At 38.1% G+C, this 18,879-nt stretch overlaps 1 protein-coding gene across 1 annotated transcript; it reads right to left on the bottom strand.

Annotated features, from left to right (window-relative positions):
- On the bottom strand, window positions 1-13,871 carry LOC132236534 (serotriflin-like). Its single transcript, XM_059699656.1, has 7 exons — window positions 13,818-13,871; window positions 7,260-7,379; window positions 4,663-4,753; window positions 3,382-3,527; window positions 2,417-2,511; window positions 1,550-1,638; window positions 1-128 (listed from the first exon to the last, which is right to left on the bottom strand). The coding sequence occupies exons 1-7, from the start codon at window positions 13,869-13,871 to the stop codon at window positions 1-3; spliced, it is 723 nt and encodes a 240-aa protein (XP_059555639.1).
- Window positions 13,872-18,879: the final 5,008 nt, after the last annotated feature.

Below are 18,879 nucleotides of genomic sequence, written 5' to 3'. Positions count from 1 at the left end.
TTATTTAATTGAAGAAGGGCATTCACAGGTGGCCTGGCATTTTGCTTTTGTGAGTGTGTCATCACACCCTACTTGTCTGACCAAATATTCACAATCCGTTGTCTTATCCACCTTCATGCAGGGATTGGCTAAAATGAAATAAAAAGTAAATTAAATGCTGCTTCTTGGATTGAAGGATCAGTTATCCAAAACTACATTATCTCAGGGGAAACCCATTTATTCTTTATATACTCTATTATTCAAAGCTCACCACACACATGGGGGTTAATAGCCTTAAACTGCTTAATAAATATACCTGATGTGGCAGACAGAGTTCACACACCCAGAACTTTATGACATCAAATAAATTTCACTATCATGTTCCAACAAGGTGCATAGTAACAAAATAACAAAATAAAATAATTATTTTTTTATTTTTAACAATATATTTCAGGTGCTACTTATTTAGCCCTGTGGGTATGAGTGCTGCCATATCTACTTGTGAAATGAATAGATTGTACAAAGGGGCAAGGGCAGCAAATGGAAGACAAATCCTACTCATACCCCATTTACCAAGCCATACAAATGATTAGTATCCTATCCCAGCAGTAGCTCTGGTGGATATATTTATATGTGTATGCAGTGTCTGGGGATTCCTAGAAGACTGGCAGGAACATGTAATGCATGTGCTTGAAGCAGTCCAAAGTTCTTTTGTAGGTGCTTGCTTCCCAGGAAATGCAGCTGTGAGGAAGGAAGCAAGTGGTGTAGTTGGCAGAATATGTGAGTGTATGCTAGTGTGTGAGTGTGACTGTGTGTGAGTGTGACTGTGTGTGTGTGTGACTGTGTGTGTGTGTGACTGTGTGTGTATGTAGGGGTGGCCATACTGAAGAGAACAACATGGAGTTTCCCTTTATTTTATTCCCTGGCTTTTATTTAGGAGCAACAGCAAATCAAGCCTGAGCCCCTCTGAGGTTGTATAGTGAGTTTCAAGTAATTTTACCTTTCACCACCCTGACTGAGAACTGACTACTAGAAGGGCTTAAAGGGCAATTTCATCTCCACACTGGCATGGTTTATTTTGCTTTGCATGACTACCTCAAAGTCTATCTTAATTTAGTAGTTATCACTCTCAAATGGTAGCTGAATGTACCACTTTCATTTTTAGCTCTCTTTTTTTTAAAAAAAAATAAATATGTTTTTATTGACTTCAGAGAGAGGAAGGGAGAGGGTGAGAGAGGAGCATCAATGATGAGAGAAAATCATTGATCAGCTGTCTTCCGCATGCCCCCCATTGGGCATCAAGCCTGCAACCTGGGCATATGCCCTGACTGGGAATCAAACCATGACCTCCTGGTTCATGGGTCAATGCTCAATCACTGAGCCACACCAACTGGGATTTAGCTCCATTTTTATTGCCAAGATAAAAAAGACTGAAGTAGGAAAGGGGGTGGGGGGCAGAAGCAGAATGAGGTCATTCATATATCAGGGCAGATTCTGAGACTGTTATACTCAGCAAGGTCATGCCCATGTAGACATCAGCACATAAAGATGCAGAATGAATAGTACTTACTGCAAAGCCCATTATCACAATGATGAGGGCAGTCTTGACATGGTCTCCCTATTTTGTATGGGGTCCTGATGGTATTAAACACGTTCCCGCTGGCGATGGAATATTTGAAAGACAGAAGCAGTGACAACACGAAGTAATATAGTATCATGCCATGGGAGTAAAATACATAGCAAGAGTCACATGTTATAAAAGGGAGACATTTATGAAGGTTAGGTCCACAAAGAAAATTTTAAGGTAAATTGGTAGGATTTAAATATATTCAGAAAAAAAGAAGATGGGGTTCCACTATCTTCACAGTAAATCAAAGGTATGCCACCAGAAGACAGGTTTGGAGCAAGGTTCCTAAGAATTTTTGGATTTGGCATCTCACAGAGTATTTCTTACTTCTGTACTGGATGAATTTTTATTTCATGGAGAATCTACTATGTGCCATGAGCTATGCTAAGCACTTAAAATAGCTTATTATGTCTAATTCTCAGAAAAGAAATAAAACACTGCAAGAAATGTATTGCCATTGTCTCTTTTAGATAAGGAAAAAGGAGCTCCAAGTTGCTAAGTTATTGGTGAACTGAAGGTCACACAACTAGTAAGTGACAAAGCCAACATTTATTCTTGAACCTTGTGGACCACAGAGCCCATTCTTTCTGGATTTTGCTACCAATATCCCCATGCCTCTTTCAATCCTTAGAATGCACTGCTTGGCCTTTCCAGTCTTTTCCAATTTTCTCCTTTCTTCAAAACCACCCTCAAAGCTCTCCATGAAGCTACCTTAGAAGCTCAGATTGATGAAAGGGGTTGGATTATAGTTCAAGGTGCAGGCCATTTGGCCTACCATCTGCCCAAAGTGGCCCTTTGGGCTATACTTACGCAGGGCAATACTGGCACACATAGTAATACTGAAGCTTGCTGTGAGGACAGTGGGCTAATGCACAGCCAAGTTGGTGGGAAGTGGCCCAAACGAGCTGGAAGAGAAAAGTTTAAAATAGTCATTTTAATTAAGCTCATGCTGTTCACATTGTAGGGCTTGTTTCCTAATCGCTTATTAGATGTTATCAATGAAGGGAATTTTAAAAACTGAAACATGTTGCCTTCAGATTTTTTAAATTTATAAACTTGATGAGTATTCTTTTAAAAGATCTCTTCCAGCTATGGGGCTTCATTTAACATCCAACAAGCTTTATATATGCATGATACCTTTGTTATAACAGTGAATCACACTCAAATTCATAAATATATGGACAATGGCATGCTGGGCAATAAGGGGATAGTCACTTAAGGACAATTTAATTTTTGCAGGAAAAGAGAAGAAACTATTGATCTTGGTGTGTGTGTGTGTGTGTGTGTGTGTGTGTGTGTGTGTGTGTGTGTGTAGATAATCTTAGGGGACCAATATATATAATACAAAAATACTTATTGAACAACTAAAAATAACTTGCATATATGAGTTAATTTTTTTATTATTTTTCTCTTCAGTGTTTCATCCTGTGATAGTCTAGAGAAAATAGCTTGAGACTTGTTCAAAGTGTTGCTTAAATATAATTAAGGTCATTCATTACTTTATTCTCAGAGCTGTCATTTAAAAAATCCATTGTGGTAAATTGAGATCACAATAAGCAGATGAAGTTGGTGGGTACCCAAGAGATAATGGGTTGATGTTTATGTACATTAATGGGTAGCACATACTTTGTAAATAGGGCAGCTTTTACACTCACATATAGGTTGCATAGCTAAGATGTATGCTTAGCATCTCCAGAATAAACTGCGCAGAAAAAAATAATTCTGGGAGGGTAGTTGAAAAAAAACACATTAAACTTTTGTCATTACATTTTTACCTGGGTGTAATGGCCAGTTGCAGCATTTGCTTGTGTACTTCCATATCCATATTTGAAATCTTTACCTTCATCATAAAGAGATTGGATTGCATCTGACCATGATTTGGGACTATTGGACATGTATAAATTCTCTCCACAACCAATGGCTAAAAATTAGAAAAGACAATGAAAAAATAGTGAAACCAGTAGTTTGAAATAATTCTCATCAAAAACTATTAGAATATTATATTTTAGTTTTTGTGATCAATATCACCTTCAAAATCTTTCACTGACTGATTGAATAAATCTAATTTCAATTCCCAAAGCTCAGTTCTATGAATTGGAATCACTCCTCCCGACCACATATGAATAGCTTTTTAAAAATATGTAAATAATGATTCATTTTCAAGCTGATGGTGCAGGTTAACACAGTCACAGATACCATTTTGGCAACACTAGTAAATGAATTAACAAACAGCAAGTATTTATTATTATCTGCTATGCCTTCATAGTGTGCATATAGGAGACATGATTTTGACCTTCTGCTCTTTAGCTAGAGAATTAAGAGGAGCACATGTGAAGCAGACAGCAAATAGATCAGACATAAGGTGGTATATCCCGTGGGAAAATGAAACCAAAGCCATGAATGCAAGAGCGGTGACGAGGAGGCCCATCAGATTTTAGCAAAAAAGTGTAAGACAGGATTGGGTACAGTGGGCTTGCAGAGTGAAGCAAACTGAGGGCCTCGAAAGTAAGGTAGAGAGTTACTTCTTCATGAACATAATTTACACTTATGCCCTAGAAAGTTATATTAAAATAAATAATTCTTTTCACCAGGAATTTATAGTCTGGTAAATTTGACTACAATGTAATAAGTGAGAGGGTCTTTTGTTTGTTTGTTTGTTTGTTTTAGATTTCAGGAATAAACTTGGCATGTGACTAAATAAGAATGATGAGTATCTACATGAACTGAAGTTCAGAAAAAAAATTTAAAACAATGTTTTTGTTGTCTCCTCCTTCTTCCCCCATAGCTTTTGCCTTGGATCTCTAACTTAGAGTCATTTTCTTTTTTCTTGGAGTAGCAGGAGTATCGACATTTTAGGACAAGAGTTTTAAAAAAAGAAAACAAAGGAATATAAGAAAGGAAGCAAAAGGAAGCAAGGTTCCTGTGTGAGAGGCTAGGTCATGATGTTAAAACCAACAGACAAAATCTCCATCACCATTCCCAAGTTTCCGTAGCTCACACGTCAGTGAATTTTAGCTTAATTTTGGGTTTTTATTGATTGATGAAGTGTGACTTACAGCTGAGTTGTCGTTCAGATGAAGGGCTGTGAGACAAGGTACACTTGCTTGCCCAGTTTGCAGCATTCCTCGCAACTACGTCATTCCATGTCTTGATGTAAATGACAAACATTTGAAAACATATAAAAATATTATGTATTCATGACACAATCGTGATGTATATGATCACATTTAAAGCAAATGCCTATTTGATGAATTGTTTTCTAGTATTTCTTATTTTTCCATTGTTCTACCAAAAGATACATTTCTTGCTTTTCTAAATCACTTAATTATAAGGAAGCACATTACCATATGGGGTCACAGATTAAATATTTTAGGGAAAAAATATTTTAAACCCAATTAAGTGGATAAGCACAGCTTGTAGCTATGGATATTTAATTAGAAATGAGAACTAAGTATGTGCTGTTTTTCTCAAAATGTCTGTTGCCTTTGCACCAGTCTTCATATACATTAATATATTGCCAGATGCTATAACAAGCATTAATAAGTTTGTGCTGTACTAAATAAAATAAAACAAGGTGAAGTACAAAATATGGGGAAAAATAAATGTCTACCCTTATCTCATATGCAAAAATAGGAAAGATATAGGAAAATAAATCCAAATAGGAATTGAGTGTTAGCATAATTCAGATAAGTTAAACCAAAATTACTATACATTACTTCCTAGAGAGAGGGGGGAAAGTTCCAGTCTAAGGTGAAGAGATGTTCAGAACAGAGCAGACAGCCTGTACCTTTGAGAAGGCAATGTCAATTAGCTATTATGGTCAGGAGGTATTTGTCCTGTACATTGGACACAACATACTTCCTCAGAAATAAAGCTAAACATACGGGTCAGTAGAAAAATTCCTTCCTATAGCCTAGATTTAGCAACAACTTTCATAGTGTCTCAGCAATGGCATGAACCAGAAAGATAATGGATTCTATTTCTCATTTATTATAGGACTCTCTTCCAAAAATATATACATTTTGTCTGCAATGGAAGTATATGTTCAGTACCTCCTAAGACACTAATTTCTAAATAGACTTTTTTTAAAATCTCTTGAGGTATATACAATACAACTTCCAAATACCTATGATTTGTTAATTCTAGCTCAGCCTTTTGAGGAAATTCAGAACACATTTAATTCATCATATGATAGCACTTTAAATACTTGAATGGGAAGAGAAACAGTAACTACTTTTTACTGAACATCTCATATGTTAATGGAATTTTATTTACAATAGCATTTCTATACTGATCCTCACAAAGGTTAGCAAAGTTTAATGATCATTTCCACTAATAGCCAAGAAAGCTGAGGCTCCTTCAGATTAAGTAATTAGCCTAGAGTCAGTGATCATATTCTCCTGGGATAATATTTAATCTAAATACCTCAGACTGCCTCACCTTTCAGTTTCCAGGCTCCCCACCATGCTAATCAACACTTTCTGTGTATGCTCCCTTTCATAATGTATTGCCTAAACCCATACACATTCTATAACATATGACCTGACCATAGCTGAAGAGCAGTGCTACCCTCTTAACATGTTTATTAATATTAATAGTAGGAAGAAAGCAAAGGGAAGGTCAGACATTATAGGCATGGTCAACTGGGCAGCTTAACCAGGAAGCAGCAACTTTACACTCCCCAGGGAACCAGCGGTCCATTCTCTGCAAATCACTGGGGGAAGGAAGCTGGGCACATGTGCAGTGAAGTTGGGGTGATGTAGGGAAGGTACTGACTTGGGGAAAAAATAATTGGGTAAAAAGGCAGACACTGCAAACAAGTGAAATCCTGAAGGGTTGATTGGTTAAGCTCCTGGTTATAATCCCCAGACAAAGAATTCTCTCTTTCTTGTTCCCCTTGCTTGTTTGCTCTTGTGCTCTTGCTCCCTTGCTTTCTCTTGCTCCTTGACCATCACTCACTGTGCACTCCCAAAGCCATGTAGATTTATCAGCTGCATGGCCCATGGCCATAGGGACCCTACAGGAATGGACTGCAGCTGGGAACACAAGCTGACTTAGCCAGATGCTGGACTGCACTGGACTGTGCTTTAATATGGGGCAGAAATGCTAGGCAGTGGCTTAAATTCTAGCTCTGATGAAGACAAGGCTGGACTTTTTCCATGGTGAGATGAAGGGAAATGAGACCTTGGAAACCCAGGGGTTTAATTCCATGCAAGTAAATAGCACTCGTTTTCCTGTACGAGTCTCAGAAAATGCCTTTTCTCATGACATCACCAGAATTCCACTTCCACCAGTAGCAGGTGGGAACACAGAGGGTACCCCACCAATAACAGAAAGAATCTAATTTTTAGACCCATACCCCATATTTTATTATATAGTTTAAGTTTTTATTAGTTGTTTAGCATCTAATTACTCAAGTAATATAATTTACAAGGCTTCTTTCACTGCCCATTAATTATACTTCCATCCTTTATTGAGAGTCAATATTTTCCAGTTCAAATGCAGTGTTACATTTAACTACCAACCAATATGGTAACTTTTCTAGGGAAATAAAGAGATTAGAGTATTTTACATAGATAGATCATAGTTTAATATTCATTGTTATGTGGTTAGATGCTAATTGATAACAATCTATCAATCAGACAGGACTTACCATTTTAAGCATGTTCCTGGCACTGGGACTTGCCATCCTTCTAAGGTCATTGTGCTTATTAATAATCTCCATTTGGACTGATGGATGTTGAGTCAAAAAAGAGAAAACTGAGGTATTTGACTTTAAAATGAAGCAAAGAGTAAGAACAATGTTACAATATTGAAAATCAAGATAATGAAACAACTGATTTATTTCAACATGGAAGTTAAAAAAATGTTGAGTTTTGTGTTCTTCAACTTGACCATCAAACTCACCCAGAGGGCTTCTTAGCATACAGATTGCTGGGCTCTACCCTGCAGAGTTGTTGTTTTTTTGTTTTTAAATATATTTGTATTGATTTCAGAGAGGAAGGGAGAGGGAGAAAGAGATAGAAATATCAATAATGAGATGAAATCATTGATTGGCCTCCTCTTGCAAGCCCCCCACTTGGGATCAGGCCCACAACCTGGGCATGTGCCTTTGACTGGAATCAAACCTGGGACCCAGTGGATAGAGAGCAGGCCGAAACTCTATCCACTGAGCCAAACCAGCTATGGCCACCCCTCAGAGTTTTTGATTCAGGAAGATTAGGTAGGGCCAACAAGTTCTCAGGGACCATAATTTGGTAGTCTACTAGTAAGTCATAGAATTTTTGTGGGGAACTTGAAAGTGTCCTTTTGAATATCAACATTTGCTCTGCCTTTAACAATAGATTAATTGATCCATAAAGCTGTTTACACATGACCTTATCTGATAACATGAAAGAATTTAAAGCCATATCAGCAGCCTAATTAGTACCAGAAAGTTCCAATAGAACAAAACAACAGTACCTGGAATTCTGCAAAACCAAAATTTGAGCTAAATGATATCCAGCAAAAATATTTACTCACACTTCAGAAAATTTTAGGATATATGTATAGAGGCCTGGTGCACAAATTTGTGCATAGGTGGGGTCCCTTGGACTGGCTGGCAATCGGGGCCAATTGGGGCCAGCAAGCCAGGAGGAGGGACTACAGGAGGTTGGCCAGCCATGGGAGTTTGGCTGTGGGAGTGCACTGACCACCAGGGGGCAGCTCCTGCATTGAGCATCTGCCCCCTCATGGTCAGTCAGTGTCATAGCAACTGGTTGACTGGTCATTTGGTCAACTGGTAGTTCAGTTGACTGGACTTAACAGTCACTTCGGCTTTTATATATATAGATAATATTATATATATGACTGTAGTATATTGATATATTATTTAGATGAAAAAATATGCCCTAACCAGTTTGGCTCGGTGGATAGAGCATCAGCCTGCAGACTGAAGGGTCCTGGGTTTGGTTCCGGTCAAGGGCATGTACCTTGGTTGTGGGCACATCCCCAGTAGGGGGTATGCAGGAGGCAACTGATTGATATTTATCTCTCATCGATGTTTCTGGCTCTCTATCTCTCTCCCTTCCTCTCTGTAAAAAATCAATAAAATATGTGTGTGTGTTTTTTAAATATGTGGTGCATCTGCCAACTATATTCAGTATCTTGTAAAGATTCTGAATTGTGTGCACACTTATGTTTAAGCCAACCTCAAAAATTATCCTTTTCTGTCTTAATAAGAGCATAATTAGAAGGCAATGTATTTTTTAATGAAAAAATTATGCTGAAAGAAACCCTGGAAATCATTTAGTAAATTCTACTCTGGCTCTTCTCTGTTTACTATGCCACTGGACTAGGGCCCTCTCTACCCTTCTCTGCCCCATCCCCTGGCCTGGAGCTGACCCTCTGGCTTGCACCACCTAGGCTCCCTTGTCTTGTGCTTTCTGGATGGATTGATCCAAAGCGAGGCACAGGAACAACAGAGGGTGGGAAGGAGTAGAGGTCACAGCTTTTCCTGCTCACTTCCTTCTTACTTTCACACTCCATCTCTGGGAGGAGATAGCTCCATTTTGATCCTGGTGTTATTTCTTCCTTTAGTCCAGCAGGCCTAGCAATTAAAAGGCTTTCCATGGCCACTAGTAGCTATTTTGTTCCTTTAACCCTGATCCTCTATAAATATTGCTTTGTTACTGCTCATTCATTAAAAGCATCTGTGTTGAAGAAAGAAATGGTAATTATGTGATAAGATGGAGGTATTAGCTATGGTGGTAATCATTTTGCAGTATGTAAGTGTATCAAATCATTACTGAGAAAATTTAAATTACACAGTTATATGTCAATTATCCTATATAATAAAAGCCTAATATGCTAACTGTCCGGTTGGCCATTCAACCAATCAAAGTGTAATATGCTAATGATATGCTAAGACCACTCAACCACTCACTATGACGAGCACTAACCAGCAGGGGGCAGACAGTTGACTGGTTGACCAGTTGCTATGATGTGCACTGACCACCAGGGGGCAGATGCTCTGTCTGGTAGGTTAGCTTGCTGTTGGGGTCCAGCTGATCGGGACTGAGCAAGATGGGCCGGACATGCCCTAGAGCCCTCCCACAGTCCCTTCCCAACTGGCCAACCTTCCACATCCTTCCCTGGCCTGGATCATGCACCAGTTTGGTCCCTCGGCCTAGCCTGCACCATTTCACAATCTGGGACCCCTGGGGGGATGTCAGAGAGCTATTTTTTGGCTAGGCGGAGAGACCCAACTGGCACATGAATTCTTGCACTGGGCCTTTAGTATCTCAATAAAGCTGGAACAACACCAAACAAGACATCTGTGTTGAATTCCCTGTCTAGACTCTGAGTGAAAAAAAGCTCTCTTATTTTCACCCATTAATAAAACCGAGAATCAAAAAGGTTAGCTGAATTATGTAAGGATCTCTTTTTTTCATCGTAGCCTAAAGCTGATTACTTTAAATTTGGAAGTGCAAGTTAATAAACAGACAACATATCCCTTGTGCTTATAGGTTCTATTTTAATAATGAGAGCAACATATGAAAGCTACCATCATATAATTAGAAAATAGCTTCCACATTAAGCATTTCGCTATTAGTACACTCATGTGTCTTTCTTACTTTTTGGATCTATTGATGATCCTTTTAACCCCTGGCTGCTTACAGCAACCTTTCACTTAGACATCACCTAGCATTCACCTTCTCATATGCACTAGTATTGCCTTTCCAATTACAACATTAACAAACTCGGCAGTAAAAACAGTGATTTATGGTTTCAAGTGCTGTGTGGACAGTGAGAGCTGAGTGTCAAAAATACCTTTAAATATGTAGCTCACACCATTGATAAAAGAAGTCAAAGCAAAGAATAACTGAGATCCTTGGAGGGTGCAATAGATTTTCTGGAAGTCAACACACTGTGAGTACTAAGTAGCTGATTCATTACAATCAACCCTGGTGATGCTCATAATAAGGTCACATTTTCTTTCTTTGCATCTTTTAATATGTAAAATAATTTTAATTTTTACACTTCATGGAAGTACTATTATAGAATTCAGTTCTCAAAGCAATGCATTATGGTAAGATTTATTATCCCCACTGAGAATTGAAATAAAAAAACAAAAAAAAAAAAACAAGGTTCATGGATATCCCAGACCAGATAAGCCACGCCTTAGTTGGCATTGCCCAGAATAAATGGCGACATTGACTAGAACTGTATGCCATTTAGGAGACTAGGACCCTGAAAATTAAACATGTTAAAGTTCTCCGATCTAAACTTATAACATCATGTGAGCCAAAAACCCAGAACTTGAACCAAATTCTCTGACACTAACTAAATCTCAGGGTCTTTCTAAGTCGACTAACTGGCCCTGGAATGCACTGCTAGAACTAAGGAAATAGCACTTCTAAACTTTAGACTAGGAAACAGCACTTCCAAACTTTCAACTTCTTCCCACGTGTGAATACCAATCACTCCACGTGGTTGGTGACTATACTAAGAAAGCTTTGTAGGCAAATAACTCAATGAAACTTGTTTTTACTTATCTTCTTTTGAGAAATATGGGAGTTGCATTATTCTTTTTGGTTTCCTCAAATAACTTGCTAGTCTTTAAAAAAGATTCAGTTCTTTAGAAGCAAAAATGATCCCTTTAAATAAATACAAAGTCAGATTATAAGAATATTCGACCTTCCTTTTTCCTGCTTGGTCTTATAGTCCACATGCCAAGACTTCTCTCCCAAAGAGGATAAAAGGAAGTGGAACCTTAGAAGCCAAATTTTGCACTGCTCGATTGAATTTCCCCACTTACTAAGGAGAGGGATATGGCTTTCTCCTCTCAAAGCTTCCACTTTCTCCTCTCATGTTACACTTGCTTCTCAACCTAATGCACCCCATCTTCTGTCCTCACCACCCCACTGAACTGGCATTTGCCAAGATCATCACAACCTCATCGGTGGTAAATCTAATGGAAACCTCTCCTTCTTTACCTTACCTGTCTAGGTGGCACTGGGAAATGTTGCATACATTCTTCTTGCCCTTGGCTTTGTGATGCTGCTATTTCTTCTCACCCTCCTTCCTTTTCAGCTTCCCTTTCTCTGGCTCACCCTTAAATTTTGGTATTCTGCACAATTCTTTCCCTTTTAACTTTATAATTTTTCCACTTTTGTGGTTTCTTTCCATCCCCACTTTTGTAGTTTCAATGCCACGTGTATGCCAATGATCCCTAAACCTCTTATCTCCAGCTCAGATCCTATCCACGCCTCACCTGAAACCTACCTGCCCCAGAGGAATTCATCCTTGGCTTCTCTCAGAGCCTGATTATCATCAGGTGCTTCCCATTCCAGGTGATGTCATCACCAATCTCCCAGGGATACAGATGAGAAATTGCCACCTTCTCCTCACATTCCATGTCTAACACATGTCTGTCCTGTGGCTTCCAACATAGATTGGAAAAGTAGCCCAATAGTGTTTTGGAATTAGTTCCTTGTTCTCAGAATTAAGTACAGGCCACTATCATATTTCATCACCTACATTACTGAACAAGTTCCCAACTAGTCTCTGCCTGCAGTCTTGCTCCCTGCCATGTGATGGAGTGATCTTTCTGAAATGCAAATCTCTCTATCACCCTCTATTCAGACCCTCCCTGATTGCACTTAAAATTGCTTATAAGGCCTCTGGGACCTGGGCCTGCTCTTACTACTCCAGCCTCATCCCCTATTGCAGTGGTTCTCAACCTTCTGGCCCTTTAAATACAGTTCCTCATGTTGTGACCCAACCATAAAATTATTTTCGTTGCTACTTCATAACTGTAATGTTGCTACTGTTATGAATCATAATGTAAATACCTGATATGCAGGATGGTTTTAGGCGACCCCTGTGAAAGGGTCGTTCGGCCTCCCAAGGGGTCGCGACCCACAGGTTGAGAACCACTGCCTATTGCATCTCTTCTAACCACACCAAAAAATATTGTCTCTTACCTTTTTTTAAAAAAATATATATATATATTTTATTGATTTTTTACAGAGAGGAAGGGAGAGAGATAGAGAGTTAGAAACATCAATCAGCTGCCTCCTGCACATCTCCTACTGGGGATGTGCCCACAACCCAGGTATATGCCCTTGACCGGAATCGAACCTGGGACCTTTCAGTCTGCAGGCTGACACTCTATCCACTGAGCCAAACCGGTTTCAGCTGTCTTTTGCCTCTTCTTACTCCAAACTGACTTATGCCCAAACTCCCATGCTCTCTTATCTGTTATACTTCAACTAGATACAACTTTCTCTTCAAGTACATTCCCTTCTACACCTCTATCTTCTCTCATTATTGGTCTAACTCCTACTAATTAAATTATCATAAGGACTAAATGAGATGAAAAAGACAAAATGCTTAGGATATTTTTTAAATAGCAATGTTCAGTAATAACATTCTTCAGAACCTCATTTTAACCTTCACAGTACACTTGTCATACTTTTCAAGTTACCTGTTGACTCATTAACCCTCTACTACTCTGAGGTGCTATGTGGGCAGTCCTATGCTAATCCAATTTATTGCACTATTCCCAGCGTCTGGCACCATGTCTCATATAGTAGACACTAAATAAGTGGTTGATGAATTGAACGAAATTAAAATGTGTTAAGCTAACCTTAGGAAGCAAAAATGATAGCTTCATTTTTGTTTAGAACAGTGGTTCTCAACCTTGGCTGCCCAATAGAATCACCTGGGAATCTTTTTAAAATCCTGATTTCTGGGCCTCGTCCTCCAGAAATTCTGTTTCTTTGTTACTAATGTTGTGGCCTCACCCCATAACAAAGAAACAGACTTTCCGGAGGATGAGGCCCAGAAATCAGGATTTTAAAAAGATTCCCAGGTGATTCTAATGTGCAGCCAAGGTTGAGAACCACTGGTTTAGGACATTGTAATATCAAATACATTTTTGAGGGTCTAGAAACTAAATCTCCAAGCAGTTGCTAAACCCTTCCACTGAACGAGCTCCTCATGATAAAAATGAATTCCTGTAATTGCTGGCCCACTGTCATTGCTCAGTAATGTTAATGATTAAAATTTTTACTGATTGCTGTAAAAATACACATTAGTGAGAACCGAGGCTTTTGTTCCCATCCCAGGAGATTTCCAACCATCATTGTTGCTGATGTTGCTGAACTATGGGTAAGATACTCTTCTTAATAGAGTTTAAAATCTATCTTATAAGTGAAATTCTTACCATGCTGGCTGCTTGTTGCAGCAGTACCATGAAGCAAATGCCCACCAGCATCATTGTCTCTGAGAAAAAAAATGAAGCATTTATGAGATTTATGAGTACATAAAATAGCTTACTTTATAAAAAAAACATGATGATAATTTTAAGGAATAGACTAGTATAGTTTTCTGTAGATTGAAACTCTCCATAAGAATAAATTATCTTGGTCAGATAGGATAAAAATCAGTGCCATCCTTTACCTGCAAATGTAGGTTTTATTCTTGTGTTACCCATTCCTAGACTGGGAACCAGGAATATAGTAGCAATGTTTCTTAATACTTTAGAAAGACAAGCATTTGAGACCTAACCAAAGGAAAAGAGTACAACTTCAATCTGTAATGGTTCATATCGCTGATGAGTGTCTCCAATTGCAAGGAAGTTAGTTTAAAATCCTGTTTGTTTTTTAAATTTTTTCTCTAGCTCAGTGGTTCTCAACCTTGGCTGCACATAGAATCACCTGGGAATCTTTTTAAAATCCTGATTTCTGGGCCTCATCCTCCGGAAATTCTGTTTCTTTGTTATGGGGTGAGGCCACAACATTAGTAACAAAGAAACAGAATTTCTGGAGGATGGAGAAATCAGGATTTTAAAAAGATTTCCAGGTGATTCTAATGTGCAGCCAAGGTTGAGAACCACTGCTCTAGCTCAACCTTTAATGCACCACTGAAAAAAGTAAGTCACAGATGTGCAAGGTTATACACCAAAGTAATAACAGTGGCTACCTCTAAAGAGTGATGGATGTGTAGTTCCATTACAATTTCACTCTTAGTTCCTATAATTTTCTTCTATCATCATTATTATTATTAAACAATTGCCAAGTGTTACTTTTAATAATTCCCCCTTTTACATCGAAAGTTTAATTTTGAAATACCTTTTGTTTCTATTAAATCTTGTTCTACATCTTCTTTATGACCATCAACTATGAAAACTGGCTATCACTGCCCCTTTAGGGCCCCTGTCTGCAAAGTTGGACAACCTGCCTCCTTCAACTTATTTACCATGTGCCCTTGAGAATCCTGAGCACCCTAGTGGCTTTGTCCTGAATGTACTTCCGTTAACCTGCAACCCCATTACAAAGTGGTATGCCAACTATAAACAGAATATTCCATGCATGAGCCATCTTTTGGTTTATTTGGTGCATTTGACCAAGGCAACACAAGGAAAGTATTTTAAATAAATCCTAATAATTAATACACTCCCATTTACTAGTAGTAAAGTTGAGGGTAAAATTAAAGGCTATAAAAGGTTTTTCTCCCACCAAGGATACCTCTTATCATTAAATAATGCAGCAATCGTTTTACCTGAGATAAGCAGAAGGGAGGGATAAGATGTTCCTAAGTCCCAAGGGAGATGAGCATATTTTGATCTTCAGCATGGCAGTATATATAGGGACTCGGATCACTTCTCTTTCCTGTTTGGCTACTCTAAATTATGCAGGACTGAAATATGTTATACTGAAAACGTCCTCAAAGATCTTATCACCTGCTTCAGAGTTAAATAAGCCCATCATTTAATTCTACAAGGAACTAAGTTAATTGCTGTCCTGCTATAATTAGGTTTAATAATGTTAGTAATGATGGGTTAGGGAAGGACTAAGCTTTACTACAAGGTTTGGAGAGTGTCACACTATTTAGCTAGGTAGTGATTTGTATATTTTTGTTCTCAACAGCCTTCCATGGAATCGCTCATTGATTAGCTTTCGGTAAATTGCCTTTATGTAGTCTAAGGATTATATAATACATGTTACAAAATCCAACACTATCTTCCATTATTAAAATTAATTATACTCTCTAATAGGAGATATGATTAACAGAAAATTAATTTACCTACTTTTATTATCAAATGCCACAATATCAAAATAAAATGTTCAAGTAAATTTTTAGAAATGTCATTATTTAGTAAAATGTCTCCCAAATATATCAAAAGGGAAAAAATAGCTTTAAAAGTAATAAATTTGTCCTAATTACTGTTAATTCCTCATGCTTTCCGACTGTGCTAATGTAAACTGGAAAAGTAGCCACAGTGTTTTAGGGGGTGGGCTTTGGAGCAAGCAACTCTTGTTCATTACCCAGCTTCACCACTCACTGAGAAAACCTAAGCATCCTCTTTAAGCCTCAATTTCCTCATCTGTAAAATGGATAATATTAATAACCATGAAATGTTGAAATTATTATTAAATAACATTTCATTTAAAACACCCAGTGCTTGCAATGTTATAAGCACTTAATGATTGTTATCATTATATTTTGCTAATTTTAATTGATTTGCTAATAACACTGAACAAAGCAAGATACTATGAAGAATATAAAGAAGTAAATGTGGAAGTGTTGTCGGTGGCGGGAAGGGCACCTGGTGTCTGACCAGTGGCGTCCGACTGGACCTTGGTTCTTGAGTTCTGGCTAGGAAAGAATTCAGAGCCAAGACTCCAACTATAAGGGAACATTTATTGGGTAAATCACAGGTAGTAATTTGTAGAAGGAATGGGCTTAGGAAACAAGTTATAGGCATAACGGAAGGGCCCTTGGAGCTTGGGAGTGAGGCAGGTAATGGCAATGCACCTGGGGCAGGGGTGAGAGGGAAAGGGAGAGGGAAGGGAAGGGAAAAGCTTGTGTGTGCTCCCAGGGGAGGGAGAGTGCACTGAATCCTTTGTCTTAAGGTTTTAAGGATGAAGATTTCAGGGGAGGTCACAGGGGAAAATCTTAACTCAGCAGCTTTCCAAGTGTATACTTACAGGGTCTAGGTCTCCACTGATTGGTCGGTCAGCACCGGGGCAGGGGTCATTATTCAATGCTGTTGATCCTGAAGTCAGCCATGTCCTCTTCGTTGCTTTTCAGGGCCTGGAACTGAAATACAACTGAGGCCTAGATGTCATCTCTAGGAAGGAAAGGTCAGGGGGTCCTAAACCTCATGACCAGTGATATTCTAGGGGAGGAAGGGTCCCACCCTGCAATCAATCCTCCTTTGCTAGGTACCCAGGGCTTTCCTCCTGGGTGACCTTCTCTATCTGGCCCATCATCCTTGCTCTGCTCAGGCCTTAACTGCCTACCACAGAAAGAGTGATAGCAACAGGGCAGCACAGATGTTTCTCCTTTATATCCCCCTTTTTAATCAATAGATTAGACATCCAGACTTGAACAAAAACAGCATTATGGGTATTTGGGGTCTAGTACTTTACTCCAACAGTCCTGTGAGGAATTTCAACGACCAGTGCAGCTGGCAAGATACTGATAAACCTCGGTATCAGCTGTGAAACATAATAGATTCAATGCAATCTCTATCAGAATTCTAATGACTTTGTTCTCCCAAATAGAAAAAGCAATCCTAAAATTTGGATGGAACCACAAAAGACCCTGAATAGCTAAAGCAATAATGAGATAAAAGAGCATGGCCCAGGAGATGTTGGACAGTCTAGTATTAGGAATTTATAGCAGTCTCTCAACAGCAGATCAAAACATCAGGTAAATGAAGTTGAACATTCAACTACCATGATGCATGTAGGAAAGCACAATTCAGGGAGGTAGCATAGCAGGAAATGAAAAGGAAGGGATACAATTTACAAAAGGAAAAGAAAAATAGAAAAACACAGTCAGAGGCATCACAGTTTCCTGTTTTAAGTTATACTACAAAGCTATTGTAATTAAAACAGTATGGTACTGCCATAAAAATGGACATAAAGACCAATGGAACAGAATAAAGAACCCAGAATTAATCCATTCAACATATACAGAGAAAGAAATATTCTGTATGATATCTCTTATATGTGGAATCTAAATAAAACTGAGTCTGAAAAAAAAAAGAGTGGGATGGTGGTTATCGGGGGCTGAGGAATGGGAATGGAAGAATTGTTGTTTAAGGATACCTACTTTCAACTAGTAGATAAATAAGTCCTGAAGAACTAATACACGGTGCAGTAACTATAGACAACAAAACTGTATTATGCACATTAAACTAAGCTAAGAGACTAGATCTTAATTGTTTCCATTACTAGAAGAAATAATTAAGTGACTCAACAAAGGTATTAGCTAACACTACAATCACAATCACATTGCAATATATATGTATCAAATATGTTGTGTATTTTAGTCTTACACAATGTTATATGGCAGTTATATCTCAATTTTAAAAAAGAAATTAGTTGAGAATGGCAAAATATGATTTTTAAAGAAGAAAAAGTGTTTTTAAAAGTATATGTGAGATTGTACACATAATAAAATTATAGCCTATTAAGAAGACAAATTGTGTACTTAAATGCCTTGTGTGATAGTTTGAAGTAAAGAGGAAACTTGGCCCATCTTTGCTTTTCCTATATTCTAAGTCAGTAAAGCTTATTGAATAAAATTATATGGTATATAACTACCTGAAATCTGATACATTTGGCCTAGATTTCTTTCCTTAGATCTTTAATATTGCAAAATGTTTGCATGTACTTATTAGTTCTGACCAAACCTGTCTGACATGGTTAGATATGAGATCATTTGGGGCTAATGGGACTATACAAATATATATATATATATAGATAGTATTTATGGTAAGCAAAATGTTATAACCATAAATATTCTTAAAAGGAACTCATTTTAAGAGCTTGTTGCTCAGCAGTATGCATAATTTCATCTCCCATTCAGAATATCAATTTTACATGCTCACAAAAAAAATAGTTGTGGAGCCACCTCACAAAGAAATAGACTGTGTCATTTGAGCCCTTTGCTGATTACAGAACTTATTCTCAATGGGTAAACCACATTAATTAGAAGCTGATTTGAGAAAAGTTCTGTGCTACACTTTTTAAATTTTTAAATGGGATAATGATGATTTTTGCCTTAGAGGATAGGTTGCTAAAATGAAAGGATGTAACTGGGTATAAAGCACTTAGGACAGAGCACAAAATAGGGGCTCAATAAGATCGGCTATCATAGTACCCTCCTCTTCATCTTCCTTTTGTCTCTTCTTCCTCCTCCATCTATTGGCTTATCTCTGAGTTCTAAGGTGATTCCACTGAGATATTATTTATATATGTCCTAATAATCAT

The sequence above is a fragment of the Myotis daubentonii genome, chromosome 6 (assembly GCF_963259705.1).
Source record: "Myotis daubentonii chromosome 6, mMyoDau2.1, whole genome shotgun sequence".
Classification (NCBI taxonomy): Eukaryota; Metazoa; Chordata; class Mammalia; order Chiroptera; family Vespertilionidae; genus Myotis; species Myotis daubentonii.
The sequence above is the reverse complement of the archived record's forward strand: the minus strand, read 5'-3'. Positions and strand labels throughout refer to the sequence as shown.

Excerpts from the sequence above, each read along its gene's own strand:
- LOC132236534 (XM_059699656.1), bottom strand. The coding sequence starts at position 13,871 with ATGATGCTGGTGGGCATTTGCTTCATGGTACTGCTGCAACAAGCAGCC. Across the intron at positions 4,754-7,259 it reads CCAGGAACATGCTTAAAATG|ACATGGAATGACGTAGTTGC; the intron begins GTAAGTCCTGTC and ends ATTTACATCAAG. Across the intron at positions 1,639-2,416 it reads GTGTGCCAGTATTGCCCTGC|CGGGAACGTGTTTAATACCA; the intron begins GTAAGTATAGCC and ends TTCCATCGCCAG.